Source organism: Schistocerca piceifrons, chromosome X (genome assembly GCF_021461385.2).
Source record: "Schistocerca piceifrons isolate TAMUIC-IGC-003096 chromosome X, iqSchPice1.1, whole genome shotgun sequence".
Lineage (NCBI taxonomy): Eukaryota > Metazoa > Arthropoda > Insecta > Orthoptera > Acrididae > Schistocerca > Schistocerca piceifrons.
In genome coordinates this window covers 956,785,389-956,808,489 of record NC_060149.1, presented here as the reverse complement: position 1 = coordinate 956,808,489, position 23,101 = coordinate 956,785,389, and the positions used below count along the sequence as shown (strand labels likewise).

The window sequence follows — 23,101 nt, the reverse complement described above, 5'->3', positions numbered from 1 at the left end:
CCAAGGTGACTTCATCGGAGAGAAAGAGTGGTCATTGTTTTCTAGGATGCAAAAGGGATTTGTATTTTAGATTAGCTTGCAAGACTGAAACAATACCTCACAAATACTATGCAAGTATTCTGACTCAACTGGATGAAAAAATATGGAGCCAAGACCCAGGGGGGGAAAAAAAGGTTTATCGTCAGTGAAATGCATATGGTCACAAAGGCACTTTCACAATAGGAAAACTGGGAGTTTCAAGTGTGAAGTCTTCAAATATCTATTCCATTCTCCAATTTTTTCACATTCTGACTTTAGCTTCTTCTTCTTTTCTTTTTGTATGAATGATTCACTTAAGACTACATGCGTCACACCTCAAAACCGTTTTGAGTGTCGACAACTGGATATGTTTTCACTGCTCTGTCTCTTGTAACTCCGTTGGACATGGAGGTAGCAAATGAGGATGTAGGATGTCCATGACATACTGCTGTGCTGTCAGAGTGACCTGAAGTCATATCCGATGCTGCCCCACACGCCCTCTCCCTATGTCGTTGTCATAATCACTGACAACTGTCATCGTGGGTCTTGCAGAATGTGACTCACTGCTGATCACATGACAGGTGCAGGTGTGAAAGGGTTACAATGTGCTTGGCGTACATTACAGCAATTCTCCCATGGGCTCGTCAGACACGGTCAACCGGAAGCTTGCTGACAAGCACGCTGCCCTTACGTTCCCAAGCAGTCCAACATGGGGCCACTACCACATCTGAATGTCTCACAAATCTGCATATTGCATAATTCAATCAGCCTGGCAAATGGAGACACACAATTAGGCCCCTTCAAATTTTGTTACGTGCTGATAATGCTGACTCACAGAAGTACAGGGCATCTGTGCCCTTCACAGGGATCACTCAACATCTTACACTCTTCACATCTCTTATAGCTCCTACCATTCATGGTAACAATCCGAGACACAAACAAAGCTAATGCAATCTGGTGGCCTTTGTATCCATTTCAGAGAGTTGCGACTCTCATAATTTACCACTGGTATGCACACTCGTGAAACTATGTTGCTTCAGGGAGCTTCCCTTTTTTTTTTCTTCAAGCAGTTTAGTTCTTTGAATCCATTTTTCTTGTAGCTCAGAATAATTATTTTATTGTGTAGCAAACTTACAGACTAGCATTCTGGTCTGAGCTGTCAGAGTTGGCGGTCATGTGTGTGTGAGGTGTGCTTGCTTGTGTGAATGAATGGTGTGTATTTCTATTTCTTTTTCTGATGAAGGTTGTGGCCAAAAGCTTATGTGTAAGTGTCTTAACTGTGCCTGTCTGCATTTTAACGTGCCATCTTTATGGTAATTAGCACTCTATATTTTCCTACACTGCTGATATTCCAACCTGGAGTTTCCATTGTTTGAACTTACGGTCTACTGTTTTATGTTGCAGTGCACTTCTACAAGTGTAATACACAAATGCTGCCTTAGGAAAGAGTCACAATAACATCCATGTCTACCGTTTGCTATTTTTTACGAAATAGCATGTCACACTCGAAATTTAACTTAGCCAATGAAATAAGTTTGAAGATTTATTGTGTGTAAAAGACACGAGGGCCCACTGTGTGGGAAATGTGTGAAGTTCTGTGCAGAGACGGAGTTATCCACAGACGCGGTAAGTCTGGGGAGCTATACGGGTGTTAAAACATCGCCACCTGCTGGGATGAGGGGCCACTTACTCTGTGGTGGCGCTGTGCCAGCAACGAGCTCAACCCATTGATTAGCACCACAGATGACAATGAGCAACCAGCTGCTTGTCTGTGCAGAGATATAAAATTTATCGATTATGGACGTCGGGTGACAATCTGTCACATGGAGAACAATGTTTACTCTGGCAATTTTAACACTAATCTAGTGTTCTGCAACATATTAATGTGAAATATTGTCTATGATGTTGAAGAGTGTAAGTTAAACTGATATCTGAGAATTTGTTGTTTTTGTGGCATTATCTGGAAAATGGCCTCTCTTGCAGCTCCAAGCATAAATGTCAAGTGAAGAAGAATAATTAGCACAGCACACTGGAATCGAGTAGGGATCCGGTTTACTGCTCGGCCACTAAATTAGCATATTGTGTGTACACCAGAAGCGACGCTGTACACACTTGCATATACTACACACACAAGTACAAGCATCGATCAAGCTACTGTGAAACTGCACTCTGTGTGACTCATCACTACATCAGAATACTGTAAATGTGGTGATTCCAATTTCTTAAGGTCTCTTCCTGTTTGTTTTCATCAGTTGGATCTTATTTTTCAAGTATGTGGGAATCCAATGAGCTGCCTGTTTGGATACATTCTTTCTGTATGTCCCACAAGTTGCATTCTTTGGAGACACATTGTAACAAGAGTTTTTAGGATTTTGCCTGGAGATTTCACACTGGGTTCTGTGTGATGTATTCCATCTTTTATTCTTGGACCTAAGATTTTTACTACAATTTTACATAACTCTCATCAGATAATGCTGTCTACACCAATATGCAACACCTTCATATCCTCCAGAGTGATATTCAACATCTGACGCTATTCACATCCCTTATATACCACACAATGCTTGCTAAACAGCAATAAAAACAAAGAACACTAATGAATAATGAAGGAAAAGACAGCCTGTTACTTACCATAAAGAAGATACCTTAGGCTGCAGATGGGCAGAATTAAAAGACACTTACATAAAGCTTTCAGCCACAGCCTTCATCAGTAAGTAGTAATCTGTCTTTTCCAACATTGTTGATATTCCTACTGGAGTTTCCATTGTTTCAAGGACACTGATGCTTTTCTGTGAGTGTTTCCTTTATGATGTTTTCTGCATTTTAGCTTTTTTTAAAAAAAAGAAAAAAAGAAAGAAAGAAAGAAAAAAAAAAAGATTTGTTGCTGGAAAACTTCTGAAGTCCAATAAAGGAGTTACAACAGCCATATATGGTTATCTGGTGGACCTTGCAAAACCAAATTCTAGGGCTGAAATGTACTGTTGACCAATGGGCATTAATCAGAATGAATACTAAATAAAAAATTAAATCCAATTTTACACAAAAAACACAGGTTCTATCACTGTTGTTTTTCGTTCTATTTTGCTCTTATGTTTGCTATGACTTGTTAAGCAGAAATTTTCTTTCTATCTATAGAGTTACATTTGCTGTAATGTATCTTACCTGCATGTTGTTTCTTCTTTCTACTCACTCCTGCCCCAATCATGGCAAGCAAGTCATCCTCACTGCATTTGCTTCGTATTGCATCTCTGAAACAACAGTTAAAACACCCATTAAACAGTACCAGGCAATTACCTACAGTGAAATGTTGGTACACTAAAAAGGAAGAAAAACTTTGCAGAAATCTTCAACAGTAATCCTGTAGTTTGCAGTAGGCAACAGCAGGATAACAAACCCACTGGACAAGAATGGGAAAGTCATGATAGAAGTTACTTTTATTTTTATAAATAAACAGGTATCTTACACAAATGCTCAAGAGTATACATAGGATCTCGGGCTGAAGAGGTGGAGCAGAAAGTGACATTAGTTTTGTTGAAGAGGGAGTAGAGGAACATAGCACAATTTCTTGCAAAATGACGCCAAATTCATTGATAAACTGTTAATTAATTGCCAAGCTCACTAATGTGACCATTTTACAACAGGTACTTACTGCTTGGAGTATATGTGAATTTTCAGGCTTGCCTGATAGATCTGTTGCAAAAACACTTTGGGTTCCCCACCAGATAACATTATGCAAGTCCCTCCCTCAATATTTCAGTGACACAACATTTTGGCATCTTCAGGTGGTGGTGATTTCCACTATCACTGCTGCAAGATGCAACTGGCAATTTCCACGTGACAGCTTTGAAATTTATCATGTGGATGACTATGACCATCATATTTAGAATTCAGAGGATTTCATAGAATACCTGAAGATGCTTAAACTAGAACTTTCAGATCTTTTAGTTAGCTCAAATGTTATATCATTACTTACAAAAGTGCCCCTGCAGCCCTCATTAGAGGTTATTAGCAGCATGTTTGAGAAAGAAATTGTGGTGCTGTTTAAACATGTGCATACCTCATCCTATTTCTTATGTAACACCAACTACTTTGATCAAGTGGACAGTGCTCCCATGGGAGATCCTCTATTTCCCTTAGTAAATATCCAACATTCCTCCTTCTGGCAGAATGCTGAAGAGACATTTGTGGTGTGGCCCACATAATACAGACACTACCTATGTTCCTGCAGCATTTGCACTCACTCCATCTGAATATTCAGTTCACTGTGGAAGTACAATAAGATAGCAGCTTACCATTCCTGGATGTCACGGTTAGAAGAAAAGCTGACAGAACACTGGGGCATAGTCTCTACTGCAAACTGATACATGCAGAGTTATATTTGCGGTCCAAAAGTTGCCATCACCCTGCACAATGTGGTAGTGTCTTACACTCCCTGGCACATAGAGCACACGTGATCTCAGATACCGACAGTCTGCCTGGTGAACTGTAACACCTAAGAACAGTGTTCCAGCAGAATGTTTATTCTTGTAAACAGATTTGCAATGTGTTCTGAGCAAAGCAAGTTCAGTGTAGGGATGTAAATGAAGATACTTAGACAAGCACTGCAAATGGCTTTCTTGCCATATTTCAGTGGCATGTTTTCAAAAATAGAAAGAATCGCTAAGAGAAACAGAATCAAGTGTGTTTTTCGTCTACCAGCAAAACTAAGGAATTGTTTGGGTTCAGTTAAAGACAATCTTGACCTTAGAAAACACAGATCATATATAAGATCTGATGCCATTATGGGAAATCTTATATAGGGCAGACACCTCACATTGTGCAAGAACACTGTGTTCAACAGCGCTGACAAAAATGCCACCCAGTAAATTAGTGGTAGCAGAGCACTGCCTGAATACAGGGCACCACACGTTTCCCAAGAGGACTGAAATTTTATCCTCAGCATCATCACTCTAGGATTGTGTTTTTAAGAATGAGGCATGTATCCATACGGTGGGCAATCTTACCAACAGGAATATGGAATTTTGACTAAGCACTGCCCAGAATCCAGCACTGACTGCCATGAAATTAAAACAGTAGAAACCAGATCCTCCGATGTATGACCTGATGCAGCACCTTGCAGAGAGTTAATTCAGCTTTTAACCACACGAGTGTCCAGAAGTGCAGTCATTGCCCACAACACATAAGCAGAAGGCTACTATGAATGGCATTTCCATCCAACTGGGAGTGCCTGTCCACACATTCGTACTCCTGCTTCTAGTCTGACAAATTTCAATTCTGCTGTGCGAATATCACCAGTCACATCTTGCAGCAGTGATGACAGGACCCACCACTACCTGAAGATGACGAACAGTTGTGTTGGTGAAATCTTGTGAGGCTTGCACAAAGTTATTCAGTGGCAAATCTGAGAAGGTTTGTATACATTATTTTTCTGTGATGCAGGTAATGTGCAGCAAAATGTGATAACTTTCTGCATTTGCCTTTTTGTACATTTCAAAATACCCCAAAAATTGGTGATAAACACTGAACATATGACGTAACCAGATGACATACCCCACAGCATGTGCAGCAGTTGGGGCTGAGTGTAAAGGAATGATTGAGCAGTGCAATACTTTCATTTGAGCAAACAGAGCAAATTTCGAAAACATTTTGTAAATATGATCTGTTGTAAATGTAGATGTTACAAAATTATTGTCCCTGCTGTAATCAAGCAAAAGCAGTTCTGATTTTGTGTTTTTTGTTTCTATCCCTTCTCTTTTTGTTTACAGACATTAGTTAGTAAAGAAAACATAGGTCATTTAATGGCAATGATGCTATTCTGAAGTTTATACTCATCTACTTGTTATGCAATATGGTAGGTTTTCATTGTACTGTACTTTGCAAGAAATCAAGGAAACTGCAAGACCGGTAAATAAAATAATAAACTTCAATATAAATACATAATTGTTTAACACAATGAAAGAATACTGCCTGCCAGATGCAAGACTCAAATCCTGAATGCCATCACTAAAGTCGCACACGTGTGTCCGTAGCCACAATGATATGAATACTTGACTTGGGTTGGGATGATCAAGTGTGACAGGCCGAGAGGCTCAACCACTGCAAGCATGGCAAGGTACATCATCTGGTGACATTTGTCATTCGCTTTTGACACATTTCCCAACATTTGTATCGTATCCAACATTTGTGATCCCATGTGTCTTGTATTAAATTACTTGTCTCAGGGTCATCTACAGTGCTTTGGAGGTTTTTAAATGATAATACGCATCACCCTGTCTGTGTGTGTGTGTGTGTGTGTGTGTGTGTGTGTGTGTGTGTTTATATATATGAAACAAATGCTAACAAAGAGATAGAGGGCCTGGACAGTACTTACCTCAGCGCAGTACAGCCGATAGATACACAAAACAGAACAGAAAATTGACGTATCCTAGCTTTCGGAACTTCGTTCCTTCATCAGGGAGGAGAGAGGGGAAAAAAGGGGAAGAAGGGAAAGTGGATTCAGTTATTCACAATCCAGGTTATGAAGCAACAGGTGAAAGGTAAACAGGGAGGGTAGCAAAGATGGAGGCATGGATGTCAGAGGGAAGCCAAAGATATTCTACTGTAATTACTGTGCCAGCTTCAAACCAAGGAGGATGAATACAGAAGTAAAGAGGCACATAGTATAAAGATAAACGCAACTGTGTAGGATGAAAAGATGCGTGAATGGCTAAAGAGGAAAGGGAAAGAGGAGAAGACTAAAGAGTAAATGGGAGTGAGGTTGGTTAACATAGGTTCAGTCTAGGGGGATGGCGGGATGAAAGGATGTGTTGGAGTGCAAGTTCCCATCTCCGCAGTTCCGAGGTACTGGTGTTGGGTGGGAGAAGCCAAATGGCACATATGGTGTAGCAGGTTCCTAGGTCCCTAGAATTATGCTGGAGGGCATGCTCCGCTACTGGGTATTGGACATCTCCTAGGCGGACAGTTCGTCTGTGCCCATTCATGCGCTCAGCCAGTTTAGTTGTCGTCATACCAATGTAAAAGGCTGTGCAGTGCAGGCATGTCAGCTGATAAATGACGTGTTGTCTCACATGTGGGCCTGCCTTGAGTTGTGTATGTTTTACCAGTAGCGGGGCTGGAGTAGTTGGTTGTGGGGGCATGCAAGGGGCAGGTTTTGCATCGGGGTCGGTTACAGGGGTAGGAACCGCTGGGTAAAGAAGGTCGTCTGGGAATATTGTAGGGTTTGACAAGGAAGTTACAGAGGTTAGGGGGTCGGCAAAAGGCAACTCTGTGTGGTGTGGGGAGAATATTGTCAAGGGATGATCTCATTTCAGGGCTTGACTTGAAAATTCATATCCGTGGCGGAGTAATTAGTTGATGTATTTGGGCCACGATAATATTGGGTGACAAGGGGGATGCTTCTGTGTGGTCTGGGGGTAGTAACATTGTTGTTGGGTGGGGAGGAATGTATTGCTTGGGAGATCTGTTTGTGGACAAGGTCTGCAGGATAGCTGTGGGAGAGGAAAGCACTGATATATAATATAATACAGGGAAACATTCCAAATGGGAAAAACATATCTAAAAACAAAGATTGTAACATACCAAACGAAAGCATTGGTATGTTGATAGACACACAAACAAACACACACACAAAATTCATGCTTTCGCAACCCACAGTTGCTTCATCAGGAAAGAGGGAAGGAGAGGGAAAGACGAAAGGATGTGGGTTCTAAGAGAGAGGTTAAGGAGTGGAAAGACTTACCTTAGGGGGGGGGGGGGGGGGGGGGAAGGACAGGTATACACTCGCACACACACACACACACACATATATCCATCCGCACATATACAGACACAAGCAGGGTATATGTGCGGATGGATATGTGTGTGTGTGTGTGTGTGTGTGTGTGTGTGTGTGTGTGTGTGTGTGTGTGTGTGTGTGTGTGTGTGTGTGTGGCATACTGATCTGAACTATGCAGCCTTCAAATGGAAGTTTTTTGATCACTCCTTATTTTGCACCCTGCCACCTTGGCAATATGTACCGCAAATCATCAGACAGACGACCTTCCTGCATGCTTCGAGCATCCCCTGGTGCTGTTCCGAACCAATGCTAATCTTTGTAACTGCGACGAGCAGTGTGCAGATTGCATCTTTGTATCCCACAAAGAGGTGACAGTTCCCAGTGGCATGAATGGTTACTGTTTATTGACTGTCACTGAGTTGGTGAGTCATTTGCTACATTGTGGCCCACCTGTTCACTGCTAAAGCCATGCTAGTCAGTGGTAACCCCTGTCAATGATATCCTGTTGCCCACAGCAGTTCACTCTGCTGATTGTGGTAGTATTTTCCTTGAATAAATCTGCTCACATTACACCTTTGACACTGTGGTACAAGAAAGCCCAATGACTACACACCCTTATAGAATAAGTGTCTCGAGCCATGGGTACCCAGGATATGGCAGTGATAAAATCACCCTGTGATCAACTGTCACACTGCAGCTGTAAGCTGCACCTCCTTTTTCAGAATACTCAGGTTTATTAACTTGAAGTAAATCAGATCTTTTGAAGGAAGATTTAACAAAAAGGGCACATCCAGGAAAGGATGAAACCATGTCTAATTAACTGGCACACAAAATTAATAATTAGTGGTGACAAAGATCCTCTGCAATAAAAAATAATGTCCACTGACTTCATGTATTAGTCTTCAAGTGACAGAATATATGTAACTGTGTCCTTCTTATTTACACTGATTAAACAATGGAAATTCCAGGTAGGAATATCAACAGTGCAGGGAAAGATAGATCACTATTTACCGTAAAGAACACAAAGTTGCACACAGGCACAACACACAAGCAAGCACACCGCGTGTGCACGCACGCACGCACACACACACAGAGAAAAAAAAACTGCCAAGTCATATGTGTGTGACATGTGCTTGCCTGTGTGTATGAATGTGTGTGTTTCTCTGTATCTCTTTTGCTGATAAAGGCTGTGGCCGAAACCTTTGTGTAAGTGCCATTTTAATTGTGCCTGTCTACAATGTAACATGTCTCCTCTACAGTAAGCAGCACTCTACCTTTTCCTATATTTTTCATTTACACAGATGTAATTAACAAATCAGAGTCTATTTATTCCAGAGAAGTGACAGTTTGTTCATGACAGTTCAGCACAAATCAGATTTTTTATATACAGCAAGGCTACATATAAATTATTCTGTGCGCCAGTGTTCATGCTGACTATAGGGATTCACACTGATCATGTGTAATTTGACATCTGGTCCTGTAAACTTACTTCTGCTCAACGTGAAAAATTCTCCACTCCACATTTTGTAATTAACCTTAACATATCAAATAATGCACCCTTCGATATAACTGCTTATTGTCCACTTCCCATCACTCTATTCCCAATGTCAACCCAGCTGACCTCTACTTCTAATCCAAAAACCATGGTTGACTCAATGTTTGCTATTGCAAGCTATTGCTATTGCAACACAAAAGTGCCAGAGGCACCAGTAATGATATATAATTAAAAATACTAGAAAGTAAGGCTCACCGGTTAGTTCATGCTAAGACAAACACTACAAGTGTCTAAGACACTGCGCTCTCACACAAGTACGAGGTCTGAATACATTCCAGTTACGATACACTAAACTAGTTGATAACAGCCTGGAGAGTTGTATACTGACCCCTTAACTCTCCATAGTTATATAGTAGAGAACATCTCTCGAAGAGCATTGCGTGATCTTCTGGGCCCAATGCAGAGTTCCTTTATCAATGTATATTGTATATCACCACTTGTACACACTCATCAGCACAGTACCATATTGTCTCTTCACGTGGCAAATTTTTATTCCCTTGTTTCCAGATCAACATTTTTCCTCTTCTTCTTCTTCTTCTTCTTTTTTTTTTCCTTACTATCATTTCTTGTACCACACATATTCCACACGGTTTATGCTCACTTCTTCAATGATACTGCCCATCCTTCTCTAGTGTGCGAGTTGTCCCTGCTTTCCTGCGTGTTTGTTGGTTTAAACACCCTTGTTTCAAAAGAGAGTGACAGCTTAGATACAGTCTTGTCAACATTTTGTATTTTTATTTAGCAATTATTGTTTGAGCCTTATAGGCGAATGTCACAAGATATTGTCAACCACTGCATTCACTAGATTGGAATGGGGTTCATGGTAACTTATCAATTCATTTTTTAAGTTGCTGTTATCTTTTTCATCCTATCTTGGACTAGCTTTTCCATACTCCCACTCTATTTTACGTAGTCAAACAGTTATCTGCCCTTGCAAACTTGCTCCTTTACTACCAAGTTAACTAATACTGGGCAGCCTAACAGAAGTTCCAATATCCAGTCTTTCACCACAATTCACCTACACACATTTTTCACTCACTGATTTCCTTTTTTCAATGTCATAAATATTTTACTTTCACAGACTGCTGTGCTTTGAACATAAAATTGTAGGAACATCTGCCTCACATGTCAGTTTTTTTTTTTTTATTTATTAGAGAATATGTTCCTTGCTTATTCCTATCTGCTTCTGATACATTTCCATTCTCACTTTTATTTTGTTTTGATCCATTTCTTTTTTCTTTGATAGACAAGTCAAACAACAATGGCAATATGTTGCAGCCCCCTGTGTTTCACCCTACTTACTACGAACTTACTTCTCTTAGCTTTCAATTTTATTAGTCATTTGGTTTTTAAGATACTTAATTGTTTGACCCTGTATTTTTATATCTTATTTTACCTTGGGTTGATAAAGGATTTCTGTTATGCTCACAAAGAGAGAGCTGATTCTTCTCACCCCCCACCCCTCGTACCTTGTCCTGAAACAAACTTATCGCCAAGTATCTTGCAGTTTTTTTTCCTATTATTAATCTCTTAGTCTAGTCATCAATTTAAAAGTGTCAGTTGTTGGTCCCATTGTCTAATAATTTGTACATTTATATACAGGAAGTTCCAATTTTTATTTGGAACATATAGACTCTGATAATCATGAATCACAGTTCAAATGGCTCTGGGCACTATGGGACTTAACATCTGAGCCAAGGCAGGATTCAAACCTGCGACCATAGCAGTCACGCGGTTAAGGACTGAAGCGCCTAGAACCGCTTGGCAACGGTGGCTGGCGAATCATACTTACCATCACATGGACAGAAATACTGTGTTAACTTTATTACAACCTAGGGACATAGCTAAAAATGTCTTTACATAATTTCCAGTCCTGATTACTTTCCTTTAATTTAATCTCACAAATAGGTTAGTGTAACATGATGTTGACAGAGGCAAATTATATATACTCACAAATTATTTAGCTAGAGGTATCTGGTTTGTATGTCTGGGAGGGAGGAGGGTACAAGCTGAAAACTTCAAGAAAAGATTACTCATTTCATACCTGCTGGATTTAACTGCAGTTTATCTCTTCCATATACCAACCACATACCTAATGTGCATGGCAAACAGTTTAAAAGTATTATTCTATACTCAGCATTTGGAACTATCAGTTTCTTCATGAGAGAGGAAAGAGGGATAAGTTTCTGAAGGTCTGAAAGGTCACTCGGACTCCACGACTAATGTGAGGACAAGAGGAACGAATGTGTCTATAAGAAGTTTTGGAATTTCACCTCCTGAAGGTAAAATACTGATCAGTCTGTCAGTCTTCTAGTAATTTTATGGTTTCCTCACATGAATTTTCACTTGGACACGATTATTCTATGTTTCATCACTCACCTGAGAGATATCTCTGAATTCCCAAAGAGACACACCTCCAAATTGCCATCAGCTGTTATCCGTAAATGGTTGCACGTGCCACAGAAGTGTTCACTCATTGAGGTAATAAATCCCACACATCCCTTGAAGCCCGGGACATGGTATGCCGGCAAAAAGAAATTGTAAGAAAATAGCTACTGCTGTTGTGAAAATACTATAAATGTGTCGCTCACCAAGTGGAGGAAGGAGAAAACGTGCATTAAGGGGAGTTTGAACGCCCTATCCTGACAATGTTAAATTTAGTGACTTAACTTCCCCGTATTTCAGGAACAACTGTAGCCATTGACAAGAAACTTTTACAGCACATTAAACTATATGTTCTGAGTCTTACAATAATTGCATTTCAGCCACTGCTTTTGGAAATACAATTTTTTAATTACACAGTTAAAATTTTGTGTACTTTTTTGTATGTTATTCTAAATAATTTTATTTATACATAACATTATGTTTTTCTTTTAGTTCAGAAGACTCAGGATACGTATGTTATTACTCCCTGAAAATTTGAATTTGCTACTCAAAGTAGTTTCTGAGATTTAGGGAAAAATGCAAGAGAAAATGTAAATTTTCAGGAAGAGTTTTTAAAGTTTTAATAGACTGTAACTCAATATCTGCTTAACATTTTATTTTTAGTCACTCAGAAGCACCCTGCACCATACTGTATATCATCCTCTTGATCTTTTTTAAGTTTTTTCTTGTTTTCTTCTTTCTGGACTCCGTAGTGGCCAACTGTGCTGCATACTTTGCTTTACCAATGCAAACCTTGTCCATCCATTCAAATTCTCTGATGCAGTTTGCTCCAGAATTAATTCCCATATGTTGTAGCACTTTCACGCTACCAATGTTGCCATCATTAAAAGCAATAACAGCATAACTGACCCCCACTTTAGTGTCTTCATTACGAGAAAATCATTTTTTGGTCTACATCTACATCTACATCCATACTCCTCAAGCCACCTGACGGTGTAGGGTACCTTGAGTACCTCTATTGGTTCTCCCTTCTATTCCAGTCTCGTATTGTTTGTGGAAAGAAGGATTGTCGGTATGCCTCTGTGCGGGCTCTAATCTCTCTCATTTTATCCTCATGGTCTCTTCGCGGGATATACGTAGGAGGGAGCAATATACTGCTTGACTCCTCGGTGAAGGTATGTTCTCGAAACTTCAACAAAAGCCCATACCGAGCTACTGAGCGTCTCTTCTGCAGAGTCTTCCACTGGAGTTTATCTAACATCTCTGTAATGCTTTCGCGATTACTAAATGATCCTATAACGAAGCATGCTGCTCTCTGTTGGATCTTCTCTATCTCTTCTATCAACCCTATCTGGTACGGATCCCACACTGCTGAGCAGTATTCAAACAGTGGGCGAACAAGTGTTCTGTAACTTAATTCCTTTGTTTTCGGATTGCATTTCCTTAGGATTCTTCCAACGAATCTCAGTCTGGCATCTGATTTACTGACGATCAACTTTATATGATCATTCCATTTTAAATCACTCCTAATGCATACTCCCAGATAATTTACGGAATTAACTGCTTCCAATTGCTGACCTGCCATATTGTAGCTAAACGATATGGGATCTTTCTTTCTATGTATTCGCAGCACATTACACTTGTCTACATTGAGATTCAATTGCCATTCCCTGCACCATGCATCAATTCGCTGCAGATCATCCTGCATTTCAGTACAACTTTCGATTGTTGCAACCTCTCGATATACCACAGCATCATCCGCAAAAAGCCTCAGTGAACTTCCGATGTCATTCACAAGGTCATTTATGTACATTGTGAATAGCAACTGTCCTACGACACGCCCCTGCAGCACACCTGAAATCACTCTTACTTCGGAAGACTTCTCTCCATTGAGAATGACATGCTGCGTTCTGTTATCTAGCAACTCTTCAATCCAATCACATAATTGGTCTGATAGTCCATATGCTCTTACTTTGTTCATTAAACAATTGCGGGGAACTGTATCGAACGCCTTGCGGATGTCAAGAAACACAGCATCTATTTGGGAACCCATGTCTATGGCCCTCTGAGTCTCGTGGACGAATAGCGCGAGCTGGGTTTCACACGATCGTCTTTTTCGAAACCCATGCTGATTCTTACAGAGTAGATTTCTAGTTTACAGAAAAGTCATAATACTCGAACATAATACATGTTCTAAAATTCTACAACTGATCGACGTTAGAGATATAGGTCTATAGTTCTGCACTTCTGTTCGACGTCCCTTCTTGAAAACGGGGATGACCTGTGCCCTTTTCCAATTCTTTGGAATACTATGCTCTTGTAGAGACCTACGGTACACTGCTGCAAGAAGGGGGACAAGTTCCTTCGCATACTCTGTGTAAAACTGAACTGGTATCCCATCAGGTCCAGCGGCCTTTCCTCTTTTGAGTGATTTTTATTGTTTCTTTATCCCTCTGTCATCTATTTCAATATCTACCATTTTGTCATCTGTGTGACAATCTAGAGAAGGAACTACAGTGCAGTCTTCCTCTGTGAAACAGCTTTGGAAAAAGACATTTAGTATTTCGGCCTTTAGTCCATCATCCTCTGTTTCAGTACCTTTTTGGTCACAGAGTGTCTGGACATTTTGTTTTGATCCACCTACTGCTTTGACATAAGAGCAAAATTTCTTAGGATTTTCTGCCAAGTCAGTACATAGAACTTTACTTTCGAATTCATTTAACACCTCTCTCATGGCCCTCCTCACATTACATTTCGCTTCGCGTAATTTTTGTTTGTCTGCAAGGTGTTGGCTATGTTTATGTTTGCTGTGAAGTTCCCTTTGCTTCCGCAGCAGTTTTCTAACTCGGTTGTTGTACCACGCTGGCTCTTTTCCATCTCTTACGATCTTGCTTGGCACATACTCATCTAACGCATATTGTACGATGATTTTGAACTTTGTCCACTGATCCTCAACACCATCTGTACTTAAAACAAAACTTTTGTGTTGAGCCGTCAGGTACTCTGATATCTGATTTTTGTCACTTTTGCTAACCAGAAAAATCTTCGTACCTTTTTTAATATTTCTATTTACGGCTGAAATCATCGATGCAGTAACTGCTTTAAGATCGCTGATTCCCTGTTCTGCATTAACTGTTTCAAATAGTTCAGGTCTGTTTGTCACTAGAAGGTCTAATATGTTATCGCCACGAGTCGGTTCTCTGTTTAACTGCTCAAGGTAGTTTTCAGATAAAGCTCTTAAAAAATTTCACTGGATTCTTTGCCCCTGCCACCCGTTATGAAAGTTTGAGTCTCCCAGTCTATATCCGGCAAATTAAAATCTCCACCCAGAACTATAACATGGTGGGCAAATCTACTCGAAATATTTTCCAAATTATCCTTCAGGTGCTCAGCCACAACAGCTGCTGAGCCAGGGGGCCTATAGAGACATCCAATTACCATGTCTGAGCCTGCTTTAACCGTGACCTTCACCCAAATTATTTCACATTTTGGATCTCCGTCAATTTCCTTCGATACTATTGCATTTCTTATCGCTTTAAACATGCCTCCCCCTTCACTGTCTAGCTTGTCTCTGCGGTATACATTCCAATCTGAGTTTAGAATTTCATTACTGTTTACATTTGGTTTCAGCCAACTTTCTGTCCCTAGTACTATGTGGGCATTGTGACCGTTTATTAATCAGAGCAGCTCTGGGACCTTTCTATAGACACTCCTGCAGTTTACTATTAGCACATTAATATTGTTATTCCCTGTTGCATTTTGTCTACTCCTACCTTTCCGCATCTCAGGAGGTGTCTTTTCGGGCCTAGGGAGGGAATTCTCTAACCTAAAAAACCCACATGTGCACTCCACACATACTCCGCTACACTTGTAGCTGCTTCCTGCATGTAGTGCACACGTGACCTATTCAGGGGGACCCTACATTTCTCCACCCGATAGCGGAGGTCGAGAAATTTGCACCCCAGATCTCCGCAGAGTGGTCTGAGCCCTTGGTTTAAGCCTTCCACTCGGCTCCAAACCAGAGGACCACTATCGTTTCTGGGAATGATACTGCAAATAGTTAGCTCAGATTCCACCCCGTGAGGCTTTCCGCCTTCACCAACTCTGCTAACTGCCTGTAAGAACTGAGGATGACCTCTGAATCCAGACGGCAGGAGTCATTGGTGCCGACATGAGCAACAATTTGCAGTCGGGTGCACCCAGTGCTCTCTATCACTGCCGGCACGGCCTCCTCCACATCTCGGATGAGACCCCCGGCAAGCAGACAGAGTGAACACCGACCTTCTTCCCCGACCTTTCCGCTATTTCCCTAAGAGGCTCCATCACCCGCCTAACGTTGGAGCTCCCAATAACTAATAAACCCCTCCCCACCATGTGCCTGCTCGGACCTTGCTGAAGGAGTGGCCACATGTCCACTCACAGGCAGAACGGACGATGCCACACGGCCAGCCTCCACACTGACCCTCCGCCTCGTGCGCCACAAACGCCGCTGAACCCGCCACTACCCTTGCGAACAGAGTGGCCCAACCGCGCCCGGTACCCGCAAAGATGTGTCAACAGCAGGGTCAGTGGGTGAAGCATGTAACACCTGGGGTGTACCATGCAACGCACCAGACTCCCCACTGCCACTACACTCCGAGGCAGCAGCCAGAAGACGGCTAACCACGGCCATCAACACGTTCAGCTGTTCGCGAACAGTGGCCAGCTCCTCCTGTGTCCGTACACAGCAGTCTCACATCCTATCCATCCTAAGAAATCAATTTACTGTAGAGAGTTAATCAACTTATAACTACACTGCTAATTCACTAAAGGCGGCTGATAGTTGACTAAATTGTGGTTAGTAGATACTTCCTGTAGAAAACAATGAAAATAGCACTACCTGTCTCTGGACTGTATTCAAACAAACACTAGCACTACTGGCACTATGGCTGACTAAACGGACTCTCTCTGACTGTATTCAAAACAAACACAAAATCTATGGAACACTATTACTAGCACTCGACAATTAAAGCTTCCTAAAAGCAAAAACACACGGAAGAAGAAGTGACAAGTAAGAAAAATAGAGTTAATACTTAAACTAGCGTAGCTCGCTGCACAGCAGACGTGACGCAGACGGCAGTTACGATGACACTGACACTATAAGATTATTGAACGACTCATTGGGATTTTGAGTTTGACAATGCAGACACTTCTTCAATAATTCAGGATTGCCAGGTCTCTGTAAACAGGTTTTATGATATCCACAACTGCTGCTGGGATAGAATGTTTATGGCTGTATGACCTGTTTGAGTACTGGGCATTGCGGTAATTGCACCATGAACCAGATCCAGGAGGGCAAAGATGGTGTACTGGTTTATCATCAGCTGACAGTCTCTGGAAGAAGGTAGCCCATACTGCCTGCTTCATTTTCAACAAATCCTCAGTATTATTTCTAATGGCAATCTCATAATACTGTTGTAGTTCATCAATCATGTTGTCTGTCAGCCTGCTTCTTATGGTCTTACCACCTGAAAGTTTCTTGTCTCTCAAACTTTGTTTCAACTTCCTCAATCTGGTACCCATCCTCTTCTGGACATGACCAACACATTCCATTTCTGTGATAAGCTTCTCACCATAAGGCTGAGTGGCTACTACACTGTTATATTTATTTGAGTCTGTCTAACCTAAGAACTTAGTGTAACACACTCCCCTTTAGTTTACAGATCGATTATAAATTTCAACAGCTGCACAGGCCTCCGCACGACTAGTTGTCCTTCATAATTTCTGTCACAGATATGCCCTTCTTCATTCCCTGGTTTATACTTATAACAATATTTGGTTAAAATTTGGAAATCTATAAGCTTTCCAGTATCCACACTGGTCACTGTAGCAACAGAATTCTTAGAACTGCAGCTGCACTTCTACCAAGTGCCCCAAAAGCTACTGATATGTCAATCATACCATCGTTTATTTCAGCAGCTTCATTTGCAGCACCCTTAATTGACTCACATGCAGCTGATTTCACAGCAGCTCCAATAAATCCTGCATACTTGTCCATTTTACAAAGTGGGCGTGGCATATACTTCACGACACACATTGTTTCTGCTGCAGTGTGTCCTTTGCCAATAGCTCTCAATCCATAAGACCACCTAATATTTATTTTAAAATAATTATCTTTACACTTATCAGAACTCCAAAATGAATGAGTATATTTACAACTGGCAGAATTAATGATAAGTTTCCTGGCTAGTCCATTTGATACCTCAATGTCTTCATGTAAACTAACTGGCCCTCCAAATACATACAGCACACACATTCACATAACATCCCTATTAGGATGTGTAAATGTATCAGAATATAACCTAACCTACCGTTTACATGAGGTTTGTTTTGAGATAACTGTGTTATCACTATGTTTTATTTTAATCTTCGAAGCACTAATGGGTGTTTCTCTAGATACTCATGAGTTTGCCAGTATTTCATTGTCTGTAACTTCACACACCACATGCTGAATACAATGTTTCTCTTTATTCAAAAATTTATTACCATGAAACCCACATTTCTTAAAAACACTTCATTTTGGAGTCATACTTTTTGAGAGATTTACCAGTCTATTCGTCACTTTTCCTCGGAAAAACGTTAGCACTTGGATATACAAAGCATGTTTATACTATGAAAAGATACGATACTATTTTTGACAGTGCTACCAATACAAACACATAATTTAACCTTTATAACACAGCAATCCACAGCTTTCTACAGGGTGGACCATTGATAGTGACCGGGTCAAATATCTCACGAAATAAGCATCAAATGAAAAAACTACAAAGAACAATATTCGTCTAGCTTGAAGGGAGAAACCAGATGGCGCTATGGTTGGCCTGCTAGATGGCGCTGCCATAGGTCAAACTCATATCAACTGCATTTTTTAAAAATAGGAATCCCCATTTTTTATTACATATTCATGTAGTACGTAAAGAAATATGAATGTTTTAGCTGGACCACTTTTTTCGCTTTGTGATAGATGGGGCTGTAATAGTAAAAAATGGTTCAAATGGCTCTGAGCACTATGGGACTTAACTTCTGAGGTCATCAGTCCCATAGAACTTAGAAATACTTAAACCTAACTAACCTAAGGACATCACACACATCCATGCCCGAGGCAGGATTCGAACCTGCGACCGTAGCGGTCACGCATTTCCAGACTGTAGTGCCTAGCACTGCTCGGCCACTCTGGCCAGCTGCTGTAATAGTCACAAACATATAAGTATGTGGTATCACATAACATTCCGCCAGTGCGGACGGTATTTGCTTCGTGATACATTACCCGTGTTAAAATGGACCGTTTACCAATTGCGGAAAAGGTCGATATCGTGTTGATGTATGGTTATTGTGATCAAAATCCCAAGGGGCGTGTGCTATGTATGCTGCTCGGTATCCTGGACGACATCATCGAAGTGTCCGGACCATTCGCCGGATAGTTACATTATTTAAGGAAACAGGAAGTGTCCAGCCACATGTGAAACACCAACCACGACCTGCAACAAATGATGATGCCCTAGTGGGTGTTTTAGCTGCTGGGGCAGCTAATCCACACATCAGTAGCAGACAAATTGCGCGAGAATTGGGACTCTCAAAAACGTCGGTGTTGAGAATGCTACATCAACATCGATTGCACCCGTACCATATTTCTATGCACCAGGAATTGCATGGCGATGACATTGAACGTCATGTACAGTTCTGCTACAGGGCACAAGAGAAATTACAGGATGATGAAAGATTTTTTGCATGCGTTCTATTTAGCGATGAAGCATCATTCACCAACAGTGGTAACCTAAACTGCCATAATATGCACTATTGGCCAACGGGAAATCTACGATGGCAGTGACAAGTGGAACAGCAGCGACCTTGGCAGGTTAATGTATGGTGTGGCATTAAGGGAGGAAGGATAATTGGCCCCCATTTTATCGATGGCAATCTAAATGGTGCAATGTATGCTGATTGCCTGCGTAATGTTCTACCAATGTTACTAATGTTTCACTGCATGACAGAATGGCGATGTACTTCCAACATGATGGATGTCCGGCACATAGATTGCGTGCGGTTGAAGCAGTATTGAATAGCATATTTCATGACAGGTGGATTGGTCGTCAAAGCACCATACCATGGCCCGCACGTTCACCGGATCTGACGTCCCCAGATTTCTTTCTGTGGGGAAAGTTGAAGGATATTTGCTATCGTGATCCACCGACAATGCCTGACAACATGCGTCAGTGCATTGTCAATGCATGTGCGAACATTACGGAAGGCGAACTACTCAGTGTTGAGAGGAATGTCATTACACGTATTGCCAAAGGCATTGAGGTTGACAGACATCATTTTGAGCATTGATTGCATTAATGTGGTATTCACAGGTAATCACGCCGTAACAGCATGCGTTCTTAGAAATGATAAGTTCACAAAGGTACATGTATCACATTGGAACAACCGAAATAAAATGTTCAAATGTACCTACGTTCTGTATTTTAATTTAAAAAACCTACCTGTTACCAACTGCTTGTCTACAATTATGAGCCATATGTTTGTGACTATTACAGCGCCATCTATCACAAAGCGAAAAAAGTGGTCCAACTAAAACATTCCTATTTCTTTACGTATTACACAAATATGTAATAAAAAATGGGGTTCCTATTTTAAAAAACACAGTTGATATCAGTTTGAGCTATGGCAGTGCCTTATAGCAGGCCAACCATTGCGCCAGCTGGTTTCTCCCTTCCAGCTAGACAAATTTCGTTCTTTGTAGTTTTTTCGTTTGACACTTATTTCGTGAGATATTTGGCCCGGTCATGATCAATGGACTACCCTGTATGTAAAAAATTACCGATTTTATTAGGTCTTGAAATAATGCATGTAAAAATTTTAACATTTTCAACTGGTGTAGATTATATTTTAGAAACTAAAATAAAATACTTCCCACGCAAGTTTATAAGTAATATACATATCATTTTATTTGGAAAATTGCAAATTTTATAATCAGATAAAAACCCGAAAAAGTGAAAAAGAATGTTTTCCCCTTCTAACTCCCCTTAAAGTTACGGAAATGTGCAAGCTTTCGGAGCCAGTGGCTTCTTCTTCTGGCAGAAACAATGAAGGGGAAGGAAAAGGGAAGAAAGAAAAGGTTTGTCAAGGTTTAGGAAATGGGGAGAGTTACAGAAAAGCTACAGAGAAACCCAGGCCGGGACAGACTTACTGAATGGGATGAGAAATATATAACTAAACCAGTCCATCTCTCATACCACCAGCAGATGAGAAGTATTCTTGTGATTGGTAGTAAGTCATAAACATTAAATTATTTTCAGTGTATGTTCATATGTAATACTGCACGTACCTTTGAGGTATCGTTGGGCCCATTGGGAAGAGGATCAAAATTAGGCCACTGCTTTCTAATTATTTGGAGCATTTCACTAAATGAGACCATCTTCCCATCATTCCATTTGTTGCCGCTGAAAGGCATGTACTCTATAAATCTTACGTCAACATTACTCTCTTTTGTTAACTACACAAAACTGCACACTTCATCTTCATTAAAACCTCGCATTACAACACAATTTATCTGTGGAAGAAAGACACCATTAAAAACTTGGTATCAGATAAAGCATGGTTTAAACAGAGTTTGAAAGACTCTATAGATGAATATCTTAACAGTGTCTGTTAGGCCAGCTTAAATAAGAATGTCTGTTAGATTTCAGTTCTGAGAGCACTTTGTCATAACAGTCAAAATTATGTACGTTTTGTTTGATAAATTTATTAATAGTGCATAACAATGTTTGAGTCTGACAGCGTATCAATTCTGAAAATATTAGCTGTTCCAGTTTGTATTGTATTCACCTAGTTTGACAATCTCCTGACAAACGATCAGGGTATTCAAATGTTTTATATTTTTTATGTTATACTTTCTGGCATGTTACTCACCCATGAGAATCATCTCATGTTTTGGGTCTTGGAACAAAAGCTGAATCTAATCTAATCTAACCTACAAAATAATGGTTCTACAAGTCTGTTGTTATATTTGTATACCTCACTGATTCTGTTAAATTAATCTTTTTCTCTCTTTTTAGAGAATGTGGGAATTTATCTTAGCATGTCAAGCTGTTAACCTTCTTAACAATTTACGAAAATTAAACTACATACATCTCCAATCTTTTTCCCCACTCCAACGCACACATCTTTTGCTGAAGGTATTATTTTAACTATTACATTAAATTATGAAGCTTTCTTGAAACTGTGCTGCCATTTGTGAAACAACTTTAAAAGTGTTCTCAAGATAAAAGGTCTTCACAAAAAGAGCATTCAGTATCTGTGCAGGTGGTAACACTGACAGCCTTCATATAAACAAGCCCAAATGGTAGAACATCCTTATTTACACACACACGCAATGGTAGAAAAAAGGAAAAGAGCACACCTTTCATTCAAGCATTGAATATATAAACTGATGAGACAAAACACTATGACCTCCTGTTTGATAATGTGTTTGTCCACTGTTGGAACACAATACAGCAGTGATTTTGTGTGGGACAAGTTCAACAAATTTCAGGTATGTTCCCAGCATTATGTGAGGTATGTTCCCAGCATTATGCAGCACCGAATGTCTAAGCACAGGTCATGTAATTCCCGTAAATTGGAGATCAGTGGTTTCTGGGTGCAGAACTGGTATCTGATAGCATCGCAGATGTCTTCCATCAGATTCAGAAGGGGTGAATTTGATTGTGGCCTCGTGACACTGAAAGTCATATTGTTGAAACATGTCACCTTCATTAGGGACAGGGTGCGGACAGTGCACAATAATGTTCACACAGAACAAAGCTGTTATGGAGCCTTCAGTTACTACCACAGGACCCACAGAAGACCAGGTGAATGTCCTCCATAGCATAATATTGCTCCCACTGGCCTTCGTCTGTAGCAAAGTGCACCTTTCAAGCACCAATTCACTCTGTTGACAGTGTATGTGCACAAAACCGCCAAGCAGGTGTAATGCGAAACATGAATGATTCAACCAGATGACACATTTCTATTGATTCACTGCCCAATCTCAATGCTCCTGAGCCACAGAAATTGTAATTCAACAGTGTTGTCAACATGGGAACATACAGGGGTTGTCTGCAGCAGAGCCCTATGTTTAACAATGTGCAATGAATGGTGTGCTCTGAAATACTCGTGCTTCCACCAGCACTGTGTCATCAGACCTGCCACAGAAATTAGCTTTCTCAACCGAATGTCATCTTTTTTAAAGGAACCATCCCAGAATTTGTCTTAAATCATTTAGGGAAATCGAGGAAAAGCCAAATTTTGGTGGCCCGATGGGACTCGGGTCCGTTGTCCTCTCGAAGGCA

General features: G+C 40.6%; 1 protein-coding gene across 1 annotated transcript in view; it reads right to left on the bottom strand.

Annotated features, from left to right (window-relative positions):
* The window catches only part of LOC124722804 (molybdenum cofactor biosynthesis protein 1-like), a 157,997-nt gene that overhangs the window by 4,862 nt on the left and 130,034 nt on the right, over positions 1-23,101 (bottom strand). The window contains exons 3-5 of the mRNA XM_047247934.1: positions 21,100-21,214; positions 11,727-11,899; positions 3,181-3,266 (exon numbers count right to left, since the gene is read on the bottom strand). Of these exons, the coding sequence (XP_047103890.1) occupies positions 3,181-3,266; positions 11,727-11,899; positions 21,100-21,214 (374 nt within the window). The remainder of the gene's footprint in view (positions 1-3,180; positions 3,267-11,726; positions 11,900-21,099; positions 21,215-23,101) is intronic.